Source organism: Asterias amurensis, chromosome 10, assembly GCF_032118995.1.
Source record: "Asterias amurensis chromosome 10, ASM3211899v1".
NCBI lineage: Eukaryota > Metazoa > Echinodermata > Asteroidea > Forcipulatida > Asteriidae > Asterias > Asterias amurensis.
This window is the reverse complement of record NC_092657.1, coordinates 5,451,042-5,478,700: the sequence shown is the minus strand read 5'-3', so window position 1 is coordinate 5,478,700 and position 27,659 is coordinate 5,451,042. Positions and strand designations below refer to the sequence as shown.

General features: G+C 39.0%; 2 protein-coding genes across 3 annotated transcripts in view; both read right to left on the bottom strand.

The window, feature by feature from the left end:
- The window catches only part of LOC139942530 (uncharacterized), a 54,224-nt gene that overhangs the window by 16,545 nt on the left and 10,020 nt on the right, over nucleotides 1-27,659 (bottom strand). Inside the window, exons 1-6 of one of the 2 annotated variants that reach the window (XM_071939353.1) lie at nucleotides 22,039-22,059; nucleotides 9,036-9,211; nucleotides 6,373-6,474; nucleotides 5,326-5,736; nucleotides 4,336-4,452; nucleotides 3,258-3,605 (exon numbers count right to left, since the gene is read on the bottom strand). In XM_071939353.1, coding sequence (XP_071795454.1) covers nucleotides 3,258-3,605; nucleotides 4,336-4,452; nucleotides 5,326-5,736; nucleotides 6,373-6,474; nucleotides 9,036-9,117 — 1,060 coding nt within the window. In that variant the 5' untranslated portion in view covers nucleotides 9,118-9,211; nucleotides 22,039-22,059. Of the gene's footprint in view, nucleotides 1-3,257; nucleotides 3,606-4,335; nucleotides 4,453-5,325; nucleotides 5,737-6,372; nucleotides 6,475-9,035; nucleotides 9,212-22,038; nucleotides 22,060-27,659 lie in introns of those variants that run through there. The other variant, XM_071939352.1, reaches the window with a different exon arrangement.
- On the bottom strand, nucleotides 9,117-13,396 carry LOC139943440 (kappa-type opioid receptor-like). Its single transcript, XM_071940250.1, has 2 exons — nucleotides 13,219-13,396; nucleotides 9,117-13,117 (listed from the first exon to the last, which is right to left on the bottom strand). Exons 1-2 carry the CDS (start codon nucleotides 13,394-13,396, stop codon nucleotides 12,246-12,248), a joined length of 1,050 nt encoding a protein of 349 aa, XP_071796351.1. The 3' UTR covers nucleotides 9,117-12,245.

The following is a 27,659-nucleotide window of genomic DNA, read 5'->3' as shown; positions in this document are numbered from 1 at the left end:
TAGGATGTCTATACATACTATTTTTTACAACGATTATTATGCAATAAGCATTTTAAATATTAAAAAAAAAAATCCTTAGATGCTTACTTCACTCAAAAATGTTACTATAGATTGCTTAATTACTTTACTAAGCAACATGTACATGTTGGTATCAACACGCCAGTCTAATAGAAGACATCATCCATCGACACTATGCCGCCCCTTTTTGCTTAGGTGACCACACCCCACAATGACGGGTCACTGCTTTGAAGTTATTCACCCAGCCGTGCGTACAACGTGTCAACCCTAAGCCAGATTCTTATAACTGTTTATCAGCCCCTAATAGCAGACATCATCCATCGACACTATGCCGCCCCTTTTTGCTTAGGTGACCACACCCCTCAATGACGGGTCACTGCTTTAAAGCTATTCAAACAGCCGTGCATACAACATGTCAACCCTAAGCCAGATTCCAGTTATAACTGTTTATCAGCCCCGTTTGTCAAGATGAGAGCAGTACATTGTCTATAAAGAGGCTGTGTGGTGAGAACTACATGTAGTTTGTCCTACGTTTTAGGGACGTCAACAGATGACTTTTAACAAAGTCTTTGGTCATTGATTTGAAGATAGTGGTTGGTGGGAAACTCTCCGAGAGGCAGAAGTGGCAGCCCCTGACATTGTGGAATCAATCTTGAAGGTATCCTATGTCTCCTGTACCCAACATGCCCAACAAGCCCACATGTCTTGAACTGAAACTACTTGTGTTGGTTCGTTCATTGTGTACGGCTGACTTTGAGTTGTACGACTCTTAACCAGTGCATCTATTGTCAGTCCACCAATAGGAGATATGTGTAATCTTGATAGGAACCAACACTGATACTGCCCAATAATTGAATTGACACAGGAGGATGTCGAAGCTCCATTGAAGGTCTTGTAACGCAGGGGCACAGGTCAGTCTCTTAGCAAGCATGTATGTTGCATATCCCTCAACCAGCTCCCTGCTCACTTCTAGTCCCAAGCCAAAGACACACCAAAGTACTGTCCTCCTGCCCTCGTTTCTTCGGTCAACTCAAGATACACAATGCTGATGTTTCTCTCTGCCCTAACGTTGCATCCAGGGAGGGGGTTCACCAACCTACAACACAGCCAGTTGTCTCACCAACGTCTCACCAACATCAGACGTCTCAAGTCTCACCCTTAGTGGGCCTCACACATCACCATATCACCAACTGGCAGATCGTCAACACCATAAGGACACTCAACTCAGTCAACCCGACATTCTTGTCAGTTTTGAGGAAGTCTCTCTCTTCACCAACATACGAGAGAAGCACATAATCGCCAAACAACACTTCAAGCTGATCCCACAATGACTGACTGTACAAGCCTCACTCTTCAAGAAGTCACTGATATGTTCATCACCTGCGTTTTTTCACCAAGCTTCCAATTGAGGGACCGGTTGTACGAGCAAACCTATGGGACGGCTACGAGATCCCTCTATCCTCGGTCCCCTGGTGAATTTGTTCATGGAAGAGCTTGAACGATCGAGAACCAAGATCTTTGCACATCAGACAATCCTCCCACCAGAATGACCATCACGCAAGCTCCAACGTGATCTTCAGTCAAGCTTAAGTCAAGACTTTCCACACATTCCCCAACTTGATTCATGCAGCACTTCATACACTCAAGGAAAAGCAAGACACCCAAGACAAGACTGTTTTTACTGCACTCACTGCCTATATGGGAAAGTATGCACCGGGGAGGCTGGTCACATATCTACATATCTAGAATCAATGAGCACCAATCACATGGCATACTGGGACACCTGAACAAAATAAGCAACCATCTAGCATTCACAAGAAGATCATCTCATCAACTGGAAGTCAAGATCATTGCTTGCAAAATAGTTCCAAAACACTTCATTGTCTTCATCAATGACATTTGCAGCAGCAGCTGACCACCATACTGATACACACCAGCGCAAACGAATCCAGCCAGCAGACAACTCCCAAGCATCACCGATCAACATATTGGATACTTGGATACTTTCTGCCCAATTGTGCTCTACTTTGCTGGTCGAGACCACACCGACTCGTTTTGGAGCCAAGCCCTTTTCACACTACTCTAATCACCGGGGTTTGCCCCCAGGGATTAACGGCTGGCCTTTTCACACTATGGTTGCTTATTCCTCAGTCTGCCCTAGTCTGTCTACCGCTGCGAATGGGCAAACCTTGGTGAAAAGCCACCCCTGCTCCAACTGCTCTGGAGCAGGGATAAGCCGTAAAATCCTGGGGTACTCTTTAAACATGCAACCGGAACCACATGGAATACACAGAGTGAAAGTGAGATGGGGTCATCGCAGGGTAAAACAAGTCTCGGGGCATCCTGGGGCTGTTTCACACAGGGATAACATATACATACAGTGTGAAAGGGCCAAAAGGCTACATATACACACACTGTTATACCCTCAATTTCACTGTTTAGTGTTATTTATTATCAATGCATTGTTTAATGCACAAGCAGTGACAACATTGTCAGTTGCCAGTTTCTTTTTGATACCTTTGATTTAGTACGTAGCAACAATGTTTGGATTCCATGTAGGCTTAAGGTGTAAAATACCATTGCTCTCCTGGTACACGTATAAGGTAAACAGTTCTTTTCAGTATTAGAATAAATGAGTTCAGTGAAAGTGAAACCTGTGTTCACAGGCAGTCTTCTATGTGTACTCGGATGGTTGCTATGATAAACACGTTACTAAGCAACTAAATATTTAAAAAAATTGTTTTGTATAACAATTATGACAACCTTGAAATTTATTTTACCCATTAATTATTCTCTTCTATAGACAAGAGGCAATGTGAAATAGAAGAAACATTCTAACAAACAGTGGATAGACTATTTGTTCTGTTTATCCATTCCCTAGCAACAAAACAATTGTTTCTTTTGTTTTCTGGTGACACTTACAGTATTGTGTTGTTTCCTGATGACACTGACTGTCTTTGAAACATGTCCACTGATAGTTCTGATGTTCTGGAACATGGGACGAGGCTATCCGGGTGCACTAGGGAGACTTAAAAGCGCTGTTGCTAGGGTAAATGAGTTACCTAGCAACCGTTGCTAAGGAAAATGCATTTTTCAATGGCTCCACCCCTAAAAATAATCAGTATGGGTTGAAAAATACTTGTGCCAAGTTTCATGCTTTTATCACTTTCTGAGCAATTGTTACAGTATTTTGCACCCATCGCCTAGACTATTTAACATACAAACATAAAAAGGTATACCTTTCTCCGTATAAGCAGTCAATTGAATCTTAAAATAGATCGCCGCAATAGCATCTGCATAAATCTTGATAGCGCTGGCATTACTGTACATGACGTCATAGGTATTACTCCTCAAAACAATCAGACTATCGTCGTCAGCGCCCCCAGCGGTGGGTTTCACATAGATATCAGGTCCGTACTTTGCAGTAGCTACCATGTTAATCTCTATGATGCTATTTTGGGGAGCAGTGACGTTCCATATACAGTCAGTAGTGAGCCCGATCTGTGCTGGATCATCCACGCTGGACGGGAAATGAAGTGTGACTGGTACCCCGGTGTTTAGACTCACATCAGTAAGCCCGCAGTATTCTGTGCACCAGTGAAGATACTTTTAGTTAAACAAATTATTTAAGGAAAGGTACACGTTTGGTAATATTGTTAAAGACCAGTTTTCTCACTTGGTGATCCAAACATAAACATAAATTGACAAGGCTGTGAAAATTTGAGCTAAATTGGTCATCGAAGTTGCGTCGAGGAAATGATAAGAGAAAAAACACCCTTGTTAGACAAATCTGTGTGCTTTCAGTATGAATAAAACACTTTTGGCTAGAAGTATTTTTTATTTTAGTGAGAAATTACCTCTTTCTCAAAATCTATGCTACTTCCGAGGGAGCCGTTTCTCACAATGTGTTATACTATGAACAGCTCTCCGATGCTCGTTTAATACCAAGTCAGTTTAAAGTTAACATTTGTTTTGCGTATTACCAAACGCGTGAACCTGCCCTTTAATAGTAGGAATAATAATACTGTATTTATAGAGCTGCAAATAATTACAAGGGGCTTAAGACCCCCAAAAAATGAAATACTGTGAGAAGACGCTGTCGGTCAGCTGCTAACTAGGGGAACAGGCAGACAATTGTCAAGTTCAATTTATACTACACCGAACTTGAAATTACAAGGTTTTAAGTTTGAATCCCCAGTCAATCGCTGATTTCACAACGAAAAATACGTTACCAAGTATTACAAGTATTTATGGTTATAACAACTATTGTAATTACAAATTGTGTCCAGTGCCTTTAACTTCATTCAGAAAACTTACTGCAATTAACTTGGTCGGAGAAGTCTTCGCAATCCATTCGCCCATCACAGATTGCGGCATAGGGCATACAGCCGGGAGGTTCACTGCATAACTCACGTGTCCCCTCATTACAAATACCTGAAATTAGTATTTTGAGTAATTACCAATAGTGTCCACTGCCTTTAATCCAATGGCAGTAAATTTGATATTAGACAATTTAAATAAACTGTTCAAAATCTCTCGTAGCCAATATCAATGTACAAGGTCGCTCTATATACGATTACAACACCCCTTACAAACATTCTGCCTCTTCATTGGTTTAGAGCGCGTCACATGACATGTCTTAGTTTTGCTAGACGACGGCCGTGTGATAGTGCATCGGTTTGCCGTGCGCTAGTCCGAAGACTATCACACGGCGTACAGTACCCAGACGTCCGTTGCGTGTTCGGGGATGATAAATTAATATTCTGTAACCATTTCGGATTGCACGACACTATAAACAAGCAGCACAGTAAAAGTTTTTGCAATCTGTATTTGCGTCGTCCGTGGATTGTAGCATTTAGCCTTTCAGGTCTGTAACTTATAATAGTACAGTATTTAGAAATGTTTGTGGTGTCATAAAACACATATTGCTTTTACTCGTGCTTTGGTTAAAACTACGTTCGCCTCGGGAGTCATAGTTTTAACCATAGCACTCGAAGCAGTCAATATTTGTATACTATTCCTCTGTGCGGTAGACAGTTACTGTAGTATAATAATACGAACGTGTAAGGCCACCAGGGCTGTGTACAAGGTAGACGTTGCTATACAAAAACATACTGGGTTGTAAAATGTGTGATATCAAAACAGCAACATTTCTATTTAAAAACTTATGTGAATGTTCAATGCCAATAACAAACGTATTCGTATTCAGTATACCTTGATACATCACCATGTAATGCCACAAATCCTATATAATAATATTATAAAAGAGACAGGCAATTGAAAGAAGAACAAACGATCCCGACTCACCTGGTCCTGCCTTCTGAGTAAACGCCAACGAAACTACAATACAGTCATGGAACTCAAGGGGCGAGGTGTTCACAGACATCCGGACCCAGGCTCGGTTACTCCCCACAAAGTACTCTCTACCATCGTCGCAGCCATCCCCGTACTTGAATTTAAGCTTGTATAGTTCACTGCTGGAGCTCGTGGGTTCAGAACCCTCTCCTACCACAAACGTGTAAGACAAGTTGACATTCATGAAGAGGTAGGCGAACCCGATGTAAACCGTTGTGCCCGGGTCGCTGGTGATTGTCCACACACAGTCGGTCATGGTGGAGATGCAAGTGTTGTCGGATGGCGGGGTCCGGACGAGAAGTTTCGGCGTCTTGCTCGAGAGGAAGACGGTGCTGTTGTTGCATCGGTATACAATGGATGCCCCTGATGACAGCACACAACAACACCATGAACAAAATGTCATAAAGGAATTACGCGTGGCGATTATATAACGTCATAGAACACAAAGCTCAATGAAATGTTGAAATTGAGCAATGATGTTGCACATCTGCTTGGTATCAAGTTTTCCAGCCCCTCCTAATTGTCATTATATAGTGTTTCCCTTCACCCTCTTCTAGTATGTCACCTTTCTTTCAGCGTCATATGCATTGGCCTTTAATTATTAGTGGTTTTCCATTAATTTAATGAAACCGTTTGTTACTGGTGATGTTTTAATTATCCTGCTTACTTGTCTACTGTAAATGATTCAATGTAAGTATTTGTATGTGCGCAAACTAAGGAATGATTTAAATGCTGGCATGAAGATTGAATGGAATTTTAATTGAATTAAACCTTATTGAATTATATTGGAATTTAATTCTATTGATTTAGCTGAATTTAACTGGAGACTTTCCAACGCTAGGTGGCAGCAGACTTATCGGGTAAAATATGTCCATTGCTTACGTAGTCTGAACATGCGCATAATTCTGAGAACAGCGGCTTTACCCGGTAAGTCTGCTGCCACCTATCGTCACAGAAAGTCTTCTATTGAACTCAATTTAAATGAAATGTTTTTCTCACCATTTCTCGTGCAAGAGCTGCCTTCACTGAAACTTGACGAGCAATCGGAAGACTCACTTGGGAAGTCGGCAAAAAGGGATTCAGCAGTGCTTACTTGAATATCTAGCAGGGAAAAACAGGAGGAAACGTAATACACAACCAACGTTATTCATCTCAAAAACAAAAACACACTGCATGTGCTTAGAACTAAAATATTGTTAAGTCAACCTTAGAGGTTCGTGGACGATTCGAGCCACAACTGAACAACATTTAATGGCAAGTGTCCATGAATAATGCTAGTGTACAAAGAATACTAAGCAAACACTTATAAACAAAACAATGAGCTAAAACAAAAATGCCGAACATAACGACTTTGAAATGAGTCTGGTGGTCCCTTTGAAGGTTAAGTTCGAAAATTGGTTTTTGAATGGGTGAAAGTCGGTAGATTTTCAAATCTTTAAATTGAGTTTTAATAACAAAACAAACCCTGATAATATCATGCTTTGCACAAAGTTTATATATTTTGATGTTGTGGTCACGAATTGTTGGCGTATCTTTCAAACTGTGACCTATTACTCAGACAATACAGAATTTGAATCACATGGAAATTATATACCGTGTTGAACACTCATTGCAGCATGGCCTGCACATTTACAAGGCGGGAGTCCAATGGTATTGAATTCAATTAAAGGAACATTACAGAAAGAAAAAACTCGTCCAAGATGACATATTTACAGAAAACTTACACAGTCTAATGATAACGATAGTATAAAACATCAATTTAAACATATTTTTATCTGAAGTTTTGAAGATTTGGAGTTCATCGCTTAGCGAGCGTTTTATTATTTTGTTGTTGAATAAAAACATGTGTACTCGGTTTTTTACTATTTCCTTGTGACACTGATGGCCGATCAATCTCAAACTTATACATGCTTGCCAGTTTATTTACATGATGGTGGATTGCATAACCTTGTTATTAGCAAACACAACTGTAACATTCCTTTAAATTCCCCAAAATGTAATGTATCACCACTCTTTCAGTCTAAATTAACCTGAGGCTGAACCATCAACGCACCAAGATAATTCTTGCTCTCCCTCGTTTTTTTGTTTATACAGATCCCCCTTTCTTTAAAGACACTGTGTGGACACTTTGGTAATTGCCAAAGACCAGTCTTCTCACTTGGTGTATCTCAACATCTGCATAAAATAACAAACCTGTGAAAATTTGAGCTCAATCATGGTCGTCGAAGTTGCAAGATAATAATGAAAGAGGTCACAATTGCACGATCATTCAACCACAGCTTGTTTTTTTTTTAATTAACAGCATTCTTGCGTTTCGCTGTAAAGCTGCGCTAAGGGCAAAGTCATTTATTAACTCCCGATCGGGATCTTATTGGCAACCAATCGCACGATCTCAAAGTACTTCAAATTCAAACTATAGCAACATTGATTCAGGTGTTACATACTGGAACAGTGTTTGGAGTAGTACCCGATTTTTAAACAAGTTTGTATTGATAAGCATGATCAACATTTTGACACCTGCTCAAAATGTTTTTTTGGGGGGGTTTATTACACCCTAAAAAAGTGTTTGGAGTTCAAACACATGTTGTACACATTTTTAAACAAATTTAATACTAATAATTTTGGAACCGGCTCAAACGGTTTGTAGCATTCAAACACACACACAATGATTCTGCCTAATGGGGTGGGGGACGTCATGGTTATAATGTGTGAAAAAGTGGGTACAAACCGTATGCTTACATGTGTTTTTGAAACTCCAAAGACAGCTTTTACAGTGTATAGCCTATCTGGTATGTACCCTTACTATTCTCACGACAATGTTCACAAAAAAGCCACATTGCAGCAATGACTTCAGGCAGTCAAAACATTTTGTGTACAGCTCAATTAATAAACATAGTAAGAGCAAGCACACATTACCAAGCACAAATAAGTGTAGTTTTTCATAGTTGGGATTTCCATGACTTTAGACAAATACTTACTGAGTGGCAATGATGTAACTAGTGTACGTCTATTCCCCCGAGGGACTTGGAGTGACCAGAAAAGGGACCTATTTTGGGTCCCTCTTTTGGTCACTCACAGGCCCGAGGGGGAATAGATGTACACACAAGTTACCAAATTATGCTAGTCAATATGTGTTATAACACACATCGGTTTTTAATGGGAAATAAGAACATAAATCTGAAACAGAAAGGAAGTTTTGTAGCTGCTGTTCACGGTTCACGCCAAGAGGGGCGCTGTAACCAGGCGATCGCCGGAGTTCACCCCACGTGACCGTGTTTCAGCAAACCAGAACACAGAACAAGCACGAGTGACGCTTGTGTATTGCATATCGTCTACAATGACATGTTTAGCGTGTCGTGGCCGAGCTGTCTAATTCACCAGACCCAAGCTCTGGTGTTGTCATCAGCAAAGTGTGGGTTCGAATCCCAGTCATGGCACTTGTATCCTTGAACAAGGCACTATGACCACAATTGCTTCGTAAAAGGTCGCGAAGGTAGTGCATTCTGCTTAATAACCAGCAAATGCTCAGTCCCATGACAACACTCTTACGGTGAAGCCGGGAACCCTGTTTCGGTAATTGCTCCGTAAAAAGTGTGGAAGGTAGTACATTCTGCTCTACCAACCATGTGTCATGACCCTGAACTCATCATCTCAAGCCTTACCTTGTGTATTACACATCATTTGAAGCATCACCACACTGGTCAGGACAACAGACGTCCATGTTAAGTAGGTACCTCCTTTCATTTCAACAGTGGCTCTAATTGTACCAGAAATAGTCTGGTGCTGGCAGCTCCGTCAAACAGAGCTGATGATCCTAGCAGTTCCTGTGTTAGTTTCTCTGGTAAGAAGAGATGTGAAGAAGGGATAATTACAAGTTGTAAATCTTCAACCTGGGCAACATTTCGGCCACCTCACAATAAATATAATAATATTACCCGGCTCTCAGTCCTTCCATCTATGTTTAAATTTGACCTGAATATTGGAAATACGAGAGGAAATTGTTATGAATATTTTCAAACGCAAGCTTAACAGTCATCTGCACACTGCGACCCCGACATCCTGACCTATTTCTTTTGCGTAATAAAGCCACTGGCTAAACAGTTTCATATTTTAGTTGCCTATTTTATCTATATTCAAATGGTTAATGGATGGAGATAGAAGTACCTTTATGGGTATTATGTACTACCAATTAGTAAAAATGTACTGCGCTGTAGGCTCGGGTGTGTCCTTTGCGTTCGTCCCACGTCGTCCAGCTTCCAACAAGTTGCTCATTATGATTTTGTACTAAACTTCAAACAAACATTTCGTGTTTAACTAAAACACTTCAAAATATGAAGACAAGTGTTCCATTTGCTTTATTTGTTGATGATATCTTAGACGGACGACAAAACCGTCCATTTACAGTTAACATCCTTGTCACCAAGTGGGCGTTTTTACTTAAGCCATTAAAAGTAATGGATGAACAATTTAAACTGTCTGGGGCAGTCAGAAGCCATACTGGGCACAAATTTCTAGGGCTGTGTGAGCAGACCTTATTTTGCTTACAATTGTCTGCTAAGCAGAAATGAGCAGGATACTAGTCATAGTGTATAGTTGGAAACCTTAACGTGGTAAGCAAAATTTTGTTATGAAGGTTTATGAAGTTGGCCCCTGGCTTGTGTAAGATCCAACTGTTAGCTGTTTGGAAAAGGAATTACATGAAGGTAACAGGTGTGAGTTGCTAGAGAAAAATTATGTTTTATTCTGGCCATTTTCCAACAACTTTATAAATTACATTTTTAAATTGATAAACACCTTTTTATTGACAAATTAAATAGCGTTAATATTTAACAATTTGGTAAAGTACCTATAATTACACAGGACATTTTGGGGGGAGAACTTGAGGCAACCAACTGCACTGATAACAATTATAATATAACGTTCCTTGAAGCACACATATCGTATACACTGGATTAAGGCACTGAACAAATAAAGAATTTAAAAAAAGTAATGAGCTCTGAACAGTTCAGTCTTCGATAGTTTTTGTTATGTCATGATTGAGTCAGACTGGCTGACTTCTAGAGGGAGGTCGTTCCATAGGTTGGGGCCGCTATAACCAAAGGCACCCTGACCAACCACTTTCTTATAGGGGGAGTAAGTGTTGTTGTGTCATACAGTTATGGAGTCGGCTGTCGCGATGATAAATGGAGAGAACATTGTTGAAGAAAGAAACACTGCAACAGGTGATTTGTTTGAAGTGTCGACTCAATATCCCCTAGAAAATATTGAGTAATCTGTATTATTATGATTATTTTTATTTTTATTTTTATTATTTTTCTTTTTTTCTTTTTTTTTCTTGAGACATACACAACAGTTACAAGTTGTACAGGGATTGTCAAAGGTATAAAAACTGTCACCAAAAGATGTGTAAAACCAGACCCCTGCCAACGATACAAAATTAATGATACAATATAACTAGAACAACGAAGCTGCCATGGCGAGCTGCTGATCACCAGATAGAACCAATGACTGACAGAAAAACCAATCATTTGATCAGCTGATGGTCACAGGGGTAGGGATGTTGACAATTATGAAGTTATGACACTTAAGGTTTTCATTGATTTAGCTCATTCAACTGGAACCAGAATAATGTGATTGAATACTTCTTTTTGGACGATGTCAGGAACGCATGGATGCCTGTCATTTGCCTTGTGGCAACAGCTTTGTGACTACATCGCAATCATTACCGGAAGCTTCTAAAAGCCTTGACACCTTTGGTAGTTGTCAAAGACCAGTATTCTCACTTGGTGTATCCCAACACTTTGCATAGAATAACCAGCCTGTGCAAATTTTGGCTCAGTTGGTCATCAAATTTGCATGAGAATAACGACAGAAAAACACCCTCATACTATAGCATTGTTTTGTCTGCTTTCAAATACGTAAATGAAAGGCTTCAGCTCCTAATTGAGGTCTTTTATTATGTGAGTGAGAAATTGCCGCTTTCTCAAAAAGTACCTTTACTTCAGAGGCAGCCGGTTCTCACAATGCTGTAAACTATCAACGCTCTCCATTGCTCGTTACCAAGTCAGTTTTGCCAAGTAAGTTTTACGCTAATTTTTTTTTTTTTTTAAGTAATTACCATTAGTGTCCAATACCTTTAACAATACACTTACATTGGATTAAAGACAATTATTGTAAAACAGTAGCCACGGGGACATCCTAATTAATACAAAAGATTTATTTACAATAATTATTTGTATATGTACTCATATTCACCGATTTGTACTAGCACTGTATACTCAGTACTTCCCCGAGCTCTGTGAATGGTTAAACTAAAATTTACATTAATTGTTATCTCCGGTGCAAATTACCATATATTAGTACAATTGTTCAATGTTCGCAATAATAATAATGATAATTGTGGCTTCTTATTAATAGCGCACATGTCCGTCACTCTGTGACGCTCCTGGCGCTGTAACATACAGTATTTCCTGCCAGATGTGGGACTACATTTGAATTGTGAGACCTAATTCTGATAGCACCATGCATTGCATGTAATTTTTTACAAGGTGCTGTGGCGCAATTTGTTGCCGATCGGACCAGGAACACTGGGGCGAACCCCTTCTCTTTTCGATAAGTGCACTGGGTTCCTTTACATGCGTTACGTAACACATGGGACCAACGGCTTAACGTCCCATCCGAAGGACGAAGCAAATACAAATGCAAAGTCAAGAGAATATTAATCACTTAGAGAAACATTACACCTTTTTATACAGGGATGCGTGATTGGATTTTAGGTGCACGCTCAAAAATATGAGAAAAACTATGAGCCCAAGCCGAGGCCCGGGAGAGGCCCCTAGTTGTCAGCGACTTTTCGTTGGTGGAGCGTGGCTTCAAAGTCGTGTTCCTCTGGACTCGATGGTGGTGTTAGGATCTGCAGTATCACTGTCCCGCGTGGCAGTGCCGAGTGTTGCACTTACTGCCCGCATTTGTTGAGCACTACGTGATGACTGACCATTTGGTGAAGCTTTGCACCCGAAAGCTTGAAGAAACGCTGCCCGGTATTGTGCGTTCATCACACCGTAGATGAAGGGATTTACAATAGTATTGACGAGTGTCGGAATGAGTAGTATCCAAACTTCGGTCGAGTCAAACAATGTCTGTAAAGAGGTAGGGATGCCCAGAACAACGCAGAACCAATACATAAATACCACCACAACATACGGAGTCTGGCATATAAAAAATACGACACCATTTACAATCAGCATTTTGGCGACTTGGTTTCTGATTTGCAACGCCCTCTTGTCTTTGTTTAAAATTCCGCCAGAACTCCCGCGTTTATTCAGCATAATTATGATTCTTGTGTACATGTAAATGTTACCAATCATTACAGCCAGATAGGGAATGCTAGTCAACGGGCCATCAAAGTAAATTACCCAAGGGTAAACTGGTGAACAACTTGTTATAAGAACTGTTGTCAACTCTGAGGGCGAACCGTCATCAGACCATCGTAGACATGATGGTTGAAGAACAGCACTGCTGGGCACAATCAAGATTGCGCATGCAGTTCCTACCAGCCAGCAGCATGTGACTATCTTTAAGGTTCGGGGCCTTCCACGGATCTTGAGATGTTTCAGAGGATGACAGAGGGCGAGATATCTCTCAAAAGTCATCATTGTTGTTAGTGTCATTGGTGTAAAATAGCCAACAAATACCACAAACGAATACACGTGTCGCAACCGTGTCGCAAGGTTGAAGAGAAATACTTAAACATACGATCGCACACTACACTGACCAGGAAGATGCAGTCTGCAAGTGCCAAGTGTACCAAGTATATAGTCGTGTCCGATCTTACTTTTGGAACGCGGAAAACTACAAACAAAAAAGTAGAGTTGAATACGACACCGAGACACAGGATAACGGGTAGGACGATAGTGACAATGATGCTATCAGTTGGAGTATAAAGCAATTTATTGACTTCATCCATGGTGATATTTATCGTGTCCACCACACTGCACTCGTCTGATGCTACGTCTGATTTCATGATGATGTCCGAGTCTATCATCAACCCAACCATAAACGACAAAGCCCTTCTCTGCTAAACGAAAACGCTCAGGTCGTATTCATGGAAGTCTATAGCAGCACGTTCCTCCCGTTACAACAATCAGACCAACTTATGACTGGCTCTCAATGCTTTCCTCAAGCAACTCATCAACGCTCAGAACGAACCATACAATGACATGTATTTCGCTTCTGAAGTAATCCATGAGCTCAATATATAACAGTAGACTGTGTACACTTTTCTATAAGTGGTTTTACTAAAATAAAAAAAATGCTTTAAGCTCTTACACAATCGTATACTAAAAACCTATTGAATTTGCAGTTGCGTTGCTTAAATATCACTACAACAGTTGGTTCTCAAAATCTCCTATGTAATGTTTGTGTATCTGCATATACCTGTATCGATTAAACTAATTGACCATTAGCAACGTAAATTGTTCACTTTTAATTAATGTGGTATCCAGAAATGTAAGTACTTAAAGATTGTGTCAGCGAACAACAGCTTAGTACAAAGTTTACTTCAAGTATTAAGTAAACATCCCAAGGTACTACCCCTCTGTAACATGGGGATACCAAACATCATGCTGTGGCAAAACGATCTGTCACGTTATAGCTTGGGCATACAGATCACGGGTTCGAATCCAGATAAACACAAATGTTTCCTTAAACAAGACGTAGGCCTATTTGTGTTTAATCAAAACACTGCCAAATGATACAAGTGTCTTAGAACAGGATTCCGGTCTTTTGCCCAAAGATGATAGTCTCTTGCCAAAACAAAAGTGTACTGCTCCAGGACACATAAGTGTCTTCGTCCGTCCGCCAGTCTCTTGCCAAATGACAACACAATCTTGGTCCGTGACCCCACTCTCTTGCCCAAAGACAATGTGCCTTGTTCCAGGGCTCCAGTCCAAAGGACACAATTGTCTTGTCCTGGACTACAATCTCTTGCTCTTGCTGATCGATTCCAGCGTCTTGATCCAAGACCCCAGTCTATTGCTCACGGACACAAGTATCTTATCCTGGACTACAATCTTTTGACCCCAGTCTCGTGACCAAGGACACCAGTCTCTTGCCGAATGACTCAAGCGTCTTGATTCAGGACCCAAGTCTATTGCTCACGGACACAAGTTCATTGTCCTGGACAACAATCTTTTGTCCAAGGACACCAGTCTCTTGACCAAGAACATCAATCTTTTGTCGAATGACACAAGTTACTTGGTCCATGACTCCAGTTTCTTGACCAAGTTCACAAATGTCTTGCCAAACGACACAAATGTCTTTGACCATGGTTTCAGTCTCTTACTCCATGCCATTAATGTCGTGATGGAAAACAAGTAGCTCGCTCTAGGACAAACATGTGTGTTGCTCAAGGACACAAGCGGCTCGGTCAAGTTCACAATTGTCTTTCTCGAGGACACAAGTGGCTTGGTCAAGGACACACTTGTTTCTTCCCTCAAAGACACGAGTAGCTTAGTCAATGTCACATTTTGTTTTGTTCAAGGATACAAGAGGCTTGGTCAAGGACACACTTGTGTCTTGCTCAAAGACACGAGAGGCTACGTCAAGGTCACACTTTTCGTTCTCAGTGACACAAGTTGCTTGGTCGAGGACACATTTGTGTCTTGCTCAAGGACACAACTGGCATGGTCAATATTACATTTTGTCTTGCTCAAAGACACAAGTGGCTTGGTCAATGACATAAGTAGCTCGCCCAATGACACACGTGTGTCGTGCTCAAGGACACTCGTGTGTCGTGCTCAAAGACACAATTTGCTTTTTTTCAATGACACGGGTGTCTTGCTCAAGGACACAAGTAGCTTGCCCAAGGACACACGTGTGTCTTGCTCAAGGACACAAATGCCTTGCTCAAGGACAACGTGCGTTGCTCAGGACACAACATTGCTTGATCAAGGACACACGTGCTATGCTCAAGGACATAGTAGACTTGGTACAGGACAGGAGTGGCTTGCTCAAGGACACAATTGTTTTGTTTTCTTTCAATGACACGAGTGGCTTTCTCACCAAGGACACAAGTAGCTCGGTCTGGGACACACGCGTTTCTTTCTCAAGAACACAATAGGCTTGCTCAAGGACACAAGTGGCTTGGTCGAGGGCACAAAGTTGCTCGCTCAGGGACCTACTTGTGCCTTGCTCAATGATACAAGCGGCTCGGTCGAGGTCACAATTGTCTTGCTCACGACACCTGTGTGAGTATGTGGATTAAAACAATTGAGGCGTAAGACACCAGAACGTGACATATATGCCACAACACGATGTTTAACAACCTAATGAAATAGAAGAGTGGTGACTTTGGCTGTTTACTTATTGCTTAAAGGGCATTTTGTTTCACCAAGCTCTGTTTACTAAGTTTACTAATGGATATCACCTTAATTGTCATTTCTAAGAGTAAACAATCAAGGACATCTTTAGCATGCAATTATTAAAATCGATCCAGCTTTACACTTGTCACTTAGGACAGAAATAAGCAACAGCTTTAGGTAAACAACACAACAGCATTCTAATGGGCTTCAAGTCTACGATTGTGCAAGAGCCCTTAATTTGTTTGAAAACGATAATGTCAGTGCGCAGCTAAAATTATTGTCCGGTCTGAGCGTTCACGAGATGTTGGAAATTCTTCTTGTGATGGTGACTTTGTAGGCATTTATTGAGGAAGACTTTGAGAGCCAGTCATAGTTAGCCTAAATGTTTATTACGGTGGAACTTGCTGTGAGACATTGCCGACTGCAAACTGAACATTTTGTTAAGCACAGAAGGACTTTTTCGTTCATGGTTGAGCTGATGCTAGCTAAAAGGATTCGGGGACTTTTTTCAAAATGTCCACAGATTTACATTAAACTTACAGGGTTTAAAGATAATGATAGTGGAAAGCTTCCCTTCAAATATTACTAACTAAGGTTGTGAAGTTTTTGAGAAATGAGTAAAACAAGTCAACAAATAATTTTGGTCTCATGAGACTAATTATGTAAAATCCCCTTAACCAGTTATGATATTATACCAAAACCACAGCATAACTGGTTAATACGTTTTTACATGCTAAAACTGAGACGAAAATTATTACTTTTACTCATTTCTCAAAAACTACAGCACCTCAGTCAGTAAAATTTCAAGATAAGCTTTCTACTATCATAAACCTCATATTGTGTAAGTTTAATGTAAATCTGTGGAAATTGTGGTTTTTTGTTAGGAAACAAGTACGTATACCCTTTAAGACATCATGTGATCAGACGTAGCATCAGACAAGTGCAGTGTGGTGGACACGATTAATATGACCGTGGATGAAGTTGCTTTATACTCCCAACTGATAGCATCATTGTCACTATCGTCCTACCCGTTATCCTGTGTCTCGGTGTCATATTCAACTCTACTTTTTTGTTTGTAGTTTTCCGCGTTCCAAAAGTAAGATCGGACACGACTATATACTTGGTACACTTGGCACTTGCAGACTGCGTCTTCCTGATCACTTTTTTTTTTCTTTCTATATTCTGGTATTTCTCGTCACCCGTGCGGCCAGATTACTCTTGTACGCATTCAGAACATTGCATCGTATAACGTTTGTGGCATTTATTGGCTACTATACACAAATGCCACTCATAACAATGATGTCTTACGAAAGATATCTCGCCCTCTGTCATCCTCTGACACATCTCAAGATGTGTGGACGGCGCCGAACCTTAAAGATAGTCACGTGCTGCTGGCTGGTAGGAATTGCAGATGCAATCTTGACTTTTCTTCAACCATCCTGTTCTTCAACCATCCTGTCTACGATGGTCTGATATTGGTTCACCCCCGGAGTTGACAACAGTTCTTATAACAAATTGTTCACCAGTTTACCCTTGGGTAAATTACTTTGATGGCCCGTTGACTGGCATTCCCCATCTGACTGTTATGATTTACATGTACACATTTACATGTACACAAGAATCATAATTATGCTGAATAAACGCGGGAGTGCTGACGGAATTTTAAACAAAGACAAGAGGGCGTTGCAAATCAGAAACCAAGTCGCCAAAATGCTGGTTGTGAATGGTGTCAAATTTTTCATATGCCAGACTCCGTTCGTCGTTGTGTCATATTTTCCATATGCCAGACTCCGTTCGTCGTTGTGTCGGTATTTATGTATTGGTTATGCAATATTCTAGGGATTGCTACAATTTTTGTGAGAAACGGCTCCCTCTGAAGTGACGTAGTTTTCGAGAAAGAAGTAATTTTCCACGAATTTGATTCCGAGACCCCAGATTTAGAATTTGAGGTCTCGAAATCAAGCATCTCAAAGCACACAACTTCGTGTGACCATGGTGCGACAAGGGTGTCTTTTTCTTTCATTAATATCTCGCAACTTCGACGACCAATTGAGCTCAAACTTTCACAGGTTTATTATTTTATGCATATGTTGAGCAACACCAACTGTGAAGACTAGTCTTTGACAATTACCACCAGTGTTTAGTGTCTTTAAACTGCTGGTCATATCTTCCAAGAAATTGTGCTGGTTGGACGATGGATTGGAACTGCATGTTTACTAGTCCATGATGAATCTTGTAAACATGGTTAGTTGAAAGACAGTGCCTTTAAGTTATGATAAATGTACCTACATTAATGAAAAGCAATCTATGTGTAGACCTAGTGTATGAAAGTAACACATCAATCTTAATCGGCAATATTGCATTTATCTTCCAGTGAAACAAACATAATTTTGTAAATCGTGTAGTCGCTCTCAGACACAAATACCGTGGTTGCCGAGTGAGAAGCACTTTGCATGAACAAAAGCAATATCGCCACCTAGCCTGTCTAAGTCTTGATCAATCTGTGCTTCGTGATGGCTGTGAAGAAATAAATCGGTTGGAAAATCACCCATTTCAAATAAAACCTAAATGTGGCCGAGTTAAATATTAAAGTTGGACAAAGCAGAGGACAAAGTGAAAAGCCTTTTATACTCGGTAAACATGCAACTGTTTCAGTTTGAAGATTTTCTTTATACTATTTTCTTTTGTCGTCTTCAGTTAGCCTGGTTTAATATTCTTTGTATTTTGTCGTCAGCATTTTGTGTTGTCATTGTGTAATTGTCTTGTCCTTGTTTCTTCTTCGATGTTTTTTTGTTTGTTTGTTTGTTTGTTTTGTTTTTGTTTGTTCTCTCGTCTGTAAAGGCTGTTGTCTTCAAGTCACGGCTTAGCTAACAGCCTCATTCTCTTGCTCCTGTCTTGTACATAGTTAATTCCTAGTTAGTAATTTATTATTTGCTTTTATATTATATTGTTTTTGTATAATTTAATGCACTTTAGATTCGTTAAATTTCTATGTACTGTTTAATTCCCACAATTGTTTTTTTTTCTACAAGAGTATGGAATAAAGTTTTATATTTTGATTGAATTGAACTGTTATGGTGTGTTTCGAACAATGGGTGTTTAAATTGTCTATAGCACTTTTCATCTCCGCATGAGATATGCAAACTCCTCTGTCTTAACGACACTGGACACTATTGGTAATTGTCAAATACCAGTCTTCTCATTTGGTGTATCTCATCAACGCATAAAATAACAAACCTGTGTAAATTGGACTTCAATTGGTCGTCGAAGTTGCTAGATAACAATGAAAGAAAAAAAAACACCCTTGTCACACGAAGTTTTGTGCTTTCAGATGCTTGATTTCGAGACCTCCAAATTTAATTCTGAAGTCTCCAAAATAAAATTCGTGGAAAATTACTTCTTTCTCGAAAACTACGTTACTTCAGAGGGAGCCGTTTTATACTTTCAACAGCTCCCCATTACTCGTTACCAAATAAGGTTTTATGCTTATAATTATTTTGAGTAAATACTAACCGTGTCCACTGCCTTTAAACGTTTCCTTAACTTTGATAAGAGCGCATTGGAATCGGCAACTGGAAAGATAGCACTCTACAAAAAGCCTGATTGATTGATTAGTTTTAATTCTTGATTACGCGTCCAAAAACCAACAGCACAATTATTAGTGTCATACAAAGGATGAAACATAAACTATATATGAAACGCTCAGTTTTAAATGTGGGAGGAAAGCACGCAATCACGTAGGGACTGAAAAACAAAAGTCCCTAAGCAGGGAGGGCTCTGTCTGATTCGAAATGGGGTCCACAGAGATGAAAGGCAGGGCACGAAACCACCGAGCCAACCTCATCCACTTGTGTTGTCTTGTTTTTGTTTCGTGGTTCGCTGTTTTATTGTTCGTTTGTCTTGTATAAAGGCCGTTTTCTACAAGCCTCGCCTTACTCTAACGGCCTCCTCGCGCTCCTCTCTTGTACATAGTTCATTCCTAGTTATTTATTTATTATTTACTTTAACATTATTTATAATTTTGTATACTTGCTTTTGACTTTGTTACCATTTTATGTACTGATACATTCTCATTTATTTTTGTCCCCAAAGATTATTGGAGTAATGTCATATTGAAATGGATTGATCAGAGAATAATTGAAAAAATGTATTATCTGCAGGCCTGATAAGCATGTCACCTGTATCAATTTCCAGGAAAGTGATTGTTTCCCGTTTTCTATCCTTAATGGCAGAGGATGTTTGACTTTCATCCTCTCGTTCAATACGTCCCCTCTGTCCCTCGCAATACCATCCATCTCGGCTAACGTCAGATTCATTTACTTCGTCTTCCGCGTCTTCTGTTTACTCCGTGCTCTAAGCAAACATATGTCGTTACCACGTCTTGTTTCTTGACACAGGTTAATGACGACAGTAAACAGTTCGCATAATGCTGTTGTCGAACCCTCTTCGTTATCGTACCAGAACATCTTGCAACAGAAAACCGCTAAACCAATAAGTTCGTAAACTGTACTGACGCTCGACTCACGCTTGCCACGGTTGCTAATAATAACATCATATTTGTTAATCATCCTTACTTGCGACGGACGCGGCCACAACGTGTTCGAGAAGCAAGCATGCAAGGGCGCCTTTGGATGCCAGCCACATCAACCCAGCCAGAAATCGAAAGTGTTTGATTTTTCCCCGAGGGAGCAAACCGGATAGTCTTGTAAACCCTCGTGGCACAGCAGAGAACAAACGCACAACTCAACTCAAATGTTGCCCTGGTCGGGTATCGAACCAGTGTCACCTTGCGGTGAGAGGCGATCCGCTTTACGCATAAGCAAACCGTGCCACCAAGACGCTTGTCTTTACTGTTTGGTTTGTTGGGAAAGCCCACGAAGCTCAAGAGTACATTATAAAAACTTTGCTTAACATAATAAAAATAATTATAATAATAATATCAAAGTCTTATATAGCGTACGTATCTTCCAAACAAGGTACTCAAGGCGCTGAGTTTATACAAACTTTCAGAAAGATAGGTTATTGCAGTGATGGATTCTGAGACCCAATTATTTAGCACCTTACAAGGTGCAACGGCGCAGCCAGGAACACCGGGGCAAACCCCTTCTCTTTTCGATAAGTGCACTGGGTTCTTTTACATGCGTTACACAACTCATGGGACCAACGGCTTTACGTCCCATCCGAAGGACTAACTTTGAAGGACGATCGATGGACGATCTTGTCCAACTTTGTTAAAAAAGTCTCTATAATTTTGTTTCGTTTAAAGACATGTTGCTATATTACGGTTCTTCTCAAGTTTGCAACCAAACCAACCTTGAGTTTGCAAAACACAAATACTCAGGTGCCCCCTACCCCACCCGAAAATAACGGAAATGCACACAATGAATAGTGCAAAAAATTAAAGGCAGTGGACACTATTGGTAATTACTCAAAATAATTATTAGCATAAAACCTCACTTGGTAAAGAGTAATGGGGAGAGGTTGGCAGTATAAAATATTGTGAGAAACGGCTCCCTCTGAAGTGGAGTGGTTTTCGAGAACTTGAGGTCTCTAAACCAACCATCTAAACGCACACAACTTTGTGTGACTAGGGTGTTTTCTTCTTTCATTTATTCTCGCAACTTTGATGACCGATTGAGCTCAAATTTTCACAGGTTAGTTATTTTATGCATATGTTGAGATACACCAACTGTGAAGGCTAGTCTTTGACAATTACCAATAGTGTCCACTGCCTTTAAAAGCCCCACCCCAATGATTTCCATTAAACTATGAAGAAAAAGAAAAATGAAATAGGGAAAAATACCTTTAATGCCATTGGACCCTTTCGGTACAGACAAAAAAAATAAAAGTTCACAGATTTACAAATAACTTACAGGGTTTAGAGAAGGTAGTGGTGAAAGACTTCTCTTGAAATATTATTCCACTTTTTGAGAAAACAGTAAAACAATATCAATTCTCGTTAGCGAGAATTACGGATTTATTTTAAATACAATATATGTCATGTTACGGCGCAACGTGCGGAAACATGGGTGGGTTTTCTCGTTATTTTCTACCGACTCCGATGACCGATTGAGCCTAAATTTTCACAGGTTTGTTTCTTTATATAGAAGTTGTGATACACGGAGTGTGAGCCTTGAACAACACTGTTTACCAACAGGGTCCAATGGCTTTAAATAACATGTTATCAAAAGAAACCAATATTAACGCGTGCACCCACCTTCTCTCCGCCAAATAATTATGTATTATTGCCAGTGTGTTTAAATCTAACAGGAGTACTTACAAAACACAAACGTAGATTGCCTACCTGGTTACGTTACGAGAATGCGCAGTAGAAAGAACAGCGAGGTTGCGGATGTTGTTCGGAGGTGCGAACGTACTATTGAGGATGTAAAGTTGAGTTTCTTAGTGTTACTAATCGATTTCAATGAACTAGTCAAAGTTAGTGTTGAGTTTGCAAGAAACGACAAACTCTAAACAAACCTCCATTGACAACGGTGAGAATCCCACGAACCGCACGTTGTCGTACCAGAAAACTGTGCAACAAAGCCGTTATACCATGAGTTTTAAGCTTGAGTTGACGATCAATTGACGCTTGTCTTTGTTATACCATGAGCTTTTAAGCTTGAGTTGACGTTCGATTGACGTTCAATTGACGCTTGTCTTTCCGATTTGGAGTTGTAATGTCCACGAACCTCAACTTGTCGAAACACAAAACTGTGCAACAAAGCCGTTAAACCATGAGCTTTTTAAGCTTGAGTTGACGTTCGATCGACGCAATTGTCTTTCCGGTAATAGGGTTGTGATGTCCCTGCACCTCAAGAACACAACAAATGCCAACCTTGCTAACATTGCACAACTTGTTAAAACAAATCTCCCTTCATCTTTTTCGTGTTAGAAATATTGCTGTGTTTCTATTCCAGCTTCTGACCAAACCAACTTCGATCTGCAATCTGCTCTGCTTCCCTATAACTGAACGCACTCTCTATCGTAATTGGTTTACCACCGTCCTTCTCAATGGACCATAGACCGAATAAGTGAGTTGTTAAAAACAGGGCAGTGCGGTCGGCTCACAACCTTGTACTTCAACTTCAATATCACAGCAATAAAAATATCATAATTAACGCACAACGCCCTTTGTCGCATGTGAATATTCGTCGAACTTTGCTCAGTTGATTAATTAGCCTGGTCGTCAAGGATGAACAGCACGACCAATGGACGATGTACAACGAGTCAGTAAAGTGCCAGGCTAACTATAAACTTTTGGTTTAGTTAATGGTGCTAATATTTATGTAGTAATTTATTTCAATTATTCAAATACGTTTTTTTAAGAGGGAAGATAAATGGTCATTAATGTTTTATTATTTTATTTTACATTGTTTGATTGACGTACAGCATTTATGTACAAGTGACGTACCGAGGTATTTATTTGTTTCAGTGGTATTTATTTGTTTGTTTTAGGTTCAAATTTCATGGTATCTATTTATCATTAATAGTTTGTGTAATTGGGGACTTCTCCCCCCTGAAAACTCCCAATTATAGTTGGTAATATTAACTTGATATTAGCGTTCACTTTTTTGTTACGAGTACATCACCTAAGTACCAATGGTTATTAATTTCTTAAATTATGTTTGTACACAAATGTTCATTTTAATGCGGGTTGTGATAAATGATGATGAGATAAGAAATGTTGATTCAAAGCAAAAAGGAAAAAAAAAAGTGTATGCAAACAAAACCGCGTGGAGTCAATTAATAGATGGGCCTCATAAATAAACAGGTGGTTTAAGGATGGTATCTTAAAATTATCACTTAGATGAGTCAATATTAATATTCAGCAATGTTTACACAATGTGATAATCAATAACTATTATTTTTAGTGCATTTTCCTGAACCAATATGATACTACAAGTTGAGCAGAAATTAATATTGTAAAAACAAGATGAGTATATATATATACGCTACTCTGAATTCCTATTTTTAGTTCATTTTTCAATATTGTTTGATAGTAAACTGATGCCACTTTGCCAATTCAAAGTTTCAAAGAGATGTTTGAATGTGTGAATATTTAATTAAAATCATCTAAATCTGCCTCGCTTTACATATCTGTCCTTTTTTGTTGATGGCAAACAGGTATAACGTACTTGCTTTAACAACAAAATCATATTTGAAGTCTGTCTTGCCATGAAAGAGCCGTTTATTCTTTCTTAAATCGCGAATATCAAAATATAGAACTCCTCAAAGGAATAATCACAAATTAATTAATGGGGGATTTCGTTCCCTCGAAATATATGCAAGTTCATACAAAATTAGTTTCACAAAATTATTTTGCGTTCCTCCAAATGTTATTTTGTTTCCTCAAAAACAATTTACATTTCGATTTAATTTTTTAGTGGAAGTGTCGTGGCCGAGCGGTTAAGAACACCGAATTCAAACTCTGGTGTTTCTGATCAGCAGAGTGTGGGTTCGAATCCCCAGCCGTGACACTGTGTCCTTGAGCAAGACACTTTACCATTGCTTCGTCCTTCGGAAGGACGTAAAGCCGTTGGTCCCATGTGTTGTGTAACGCATGTAAAAGAACCCAGTGCACTTATCGAAAAGAGAAGGGGTTCGCCCCGGTGTTCCTGGTTGTGGCTGCTTAATGCGCCGTAGCACCTTGTAAACCCTTATAAGGTGCTAAATAATTGGGTCTCAGAATTCATCACTGCAATAACCTATCTTTCTGAAAGTTTGTATATATACTCAGCGCCTTGAGCACCTTGTTTGGTGGATACGTGCGCTATATAAGACTTCGATATTATTATATTATTATTTATCCGATATTTTTCTTCTTTTGACACCACATGGTGAACATGATGGTGATTATGATTATGATTATGATTATGATTATGATTATGATTATGATTATGATTATGATTATGATTATGATTATGATTATGATTATGATTATGATTATGATTATGATTATGATTATGATTATGATTATTATTATTATTATTATTATTATTATTATTATTATTATTATTATTATTATTATTATTATTATTATTATTATTATTATTATTATTATTATTTTTTTTTTTTTTTTTTTAAGTTGGAATAAATCATATCTCATTATTGGAATAGCATACATTTTGTTCCTTCGGGTGTACTCGAACATTGTGTGTTTAACAACAATTGCGTATTCATATTAGATTATTTGACGCACAGAACTCTGCAACAGATGCAAGAAACACTCCAAACTATAGCAAAACCTACTGTTGTGTATGTGCCGTACTTTATTGAATAACAAATGACACAAACAAATTATAAAAACCGCCCAATAGTTCTTAATAAACTTAAAGACACTGGACACTATTGGTAATTGCCAATATAAACAATTCATCACAAACCACCTAGCATTCAATAAATATTGTCCAATTCATTGTTAGCTCTATGCACATTAAGTATTCTTCGTAGATTTATGTTCCGCACACACATGTCATAATTATCTGTCATTTTGTCTTTATTGGTTCAACTATTGAAATAAGAATTCTATATTGATAAATATAGTACACTTTGAGCGCATCGCAACTTTTCAAAGTTAAAATATGCCAGAAGGTGTCAGTTGACGCCATACACATTGTTTAGAAGGGCGTTTTTTTTTTTTTTTTTTTTTTTTTTTTACAGTGTGACACATTCCCGTGGTATTTTTTTCTTCTTTTTCCTTTATTGGAAAACAATATCAAACGACTTCGATTTCTTTGCGAGTTACACACTACTATTGGAATGATTTCGTTCGTTAATTTTTGCGAGACTCTGTGGAATCTGGCCTTTCCATAATACTCAACTTCGCTGAAATGGAAATGTCCACATTTCATATTATTACATAATGCGACATTGCACACACAGATATGCACGAAATACCTGAAAAGTACTTGTGATAATAAATAATTACACAAGTAATTGATGTAAAGTCACCGGTGGTAAAGTGCAATGGTGAAAACATTTTTATGAGCTGAACGAATGCACAAAATCAAACAAATAATGTTTACCTTGACATTATTAGATCTTCATCATTTTGAGAAAACAACCGCAGATGTTGCTCTACAGAGATGTGTGTTCAAGGGAACCTATATCTTTTTTTGTTTTACCAGTTCATATGTTTGAACTCAATATAAATGTAGATAGGCCGAATATACAACAAAACAACCTAAGGGAACTAATTCTCGATCGGTATGTGGTAGCTTTTTTTGTATAATTCAATCCTGAATTATAATAACATTATAAATTGTGCTGAATTTCAACAAAACAACATATCCGTGTAATGTCCAGACCTAAGGCAATGTTTCACATTTCACTCTGAATAAGTTACTAACAAAATCGCATGTCCAACAAAAGTATAAATAAATATCTTGCTGTCAATGAAAATATCAGAACAGACAAAAACAACAAACAAGCGAAAACTAAAATAAAGTTTCGTAAAACAATGACAAAGTATAATATTTCACGCACAAAGTATCTACTGAGAATTAAAAGCTGAAGTAAAACTTTCAAATAAATATCTTATAAACACATGATGTTTTGAAGTAATAAAATAAAACTTTAAAGATGCTATGTCAGATTTTGGGCCCCAAACATTAAAAAAAGTAATTTTGTAAAGTTTAACTTTTACTTTAACTTTTACTTTTAATGGTCAGGAACCATGACAAAAATTTAATTTTTTTTACTAATAATTGGCGGACTCTTTCGAGCAATGGCTCAAATGAAAGCTTGTAACTTTCTCGACCCCATCAAAATACCTATTGAATTTTAAATCAAAATTGTTGGGTCAAATCGGCCAAAAATCTGACATAGCATCTTTAAGTATTGTGGTGCACAGGCCGAAAAGACAGTGGGCGTCCAACACACGACCGTCCATAATTACTGTTTTAACAATATGATTGCGGATTTTTAGCAAACTATGCCAAACATTATCAAAGCAAGCTGGACAAACCGTAAACTAAAACAGTTTTTTCTTGGTCCCTGCTTAAAGCCTGGTTCATACTTCCTGCGAATGAGATATGAACTTTGACGTCACCACAAGTTCACATTAATTAATACACTTTCGCTGTGTGACGCCAAATTGTGACGTCAAAATTCGCTTCAAGATCACATGAAGTACATGTATATTGAATCGGGCTTTACGCATAAAATGTGAAGCAGTAAAGACAAATCCTGCCAAAGAATGTAAAAAGTGGGCAACATAGTCAAAGCGAAAACCCCTGCTAAGAATTGCAGCATAGGATTCTGTACAGTGGAACTGAAATGGTCAGTATTGGCACCCCAGACGGTTACAATGTACCATGCTATGATGTACAAATGAGTACACTAAAGTTACATTCACTTGTGGCGTTTTATCCCTTACGGCGCATCAGAAAACGCACCTATTTGTTTTCAATAGATTAACGGAGCTGTTTTTGAACTTTGAAACCCATTTAGTTAGTGATTTAAGTGGGAATGACAGGTGCATAATTTGTTGAGTGATATAATATGGCAACAGCGCCCTCAAGTGGGACATTTGATGGAAAGCCAAGTTGGCTTCACCATTAAAAAGCATTTTCGCCAGAACATCTCACATTCCTCGGGACACCAGATACTGGCCTATAGTTACAAACTGGTGGTTTCCTGCCATACTGACCCTTGACCTTGCATGCCCATGTGTACGCCAGTGTACACCAGTACACGCAACCCCATAGCATCCAATGAGACTATTGGGTTTGGAAGGCCAGTGCCTGTCTTTATCCTTATCGAAAACATTCAGAGAACTATGTGCATGTAATGGTGGTATTTGTCCTATTTATAGTACAAAGTGATTGTTAACCATAAATACTCTTTGTAAAGCGCATAGAGTATTTTAAAGTATTACATATTATGCACAATATATTATTATTAATAAAGCCATGAAGCACA

Excerpts from the sequence above, each read along its gene's own strand:
- LOC139943440 (XM_071940250.1), bottom strand. The coding sequence starts at position 13,396 with ATGAAATCAGACGTAGCATCAGACGAGTGCAGTGTGGTGGACACGATA. Across the intron at positions 13,118-13,218 it reads TTTTTTGTTTGTAGTTTTCC|TATTTCTCTTCAACCTTGCG; the intron begins GCGTTCCAAAAG and ends CGTATGTTTAAG.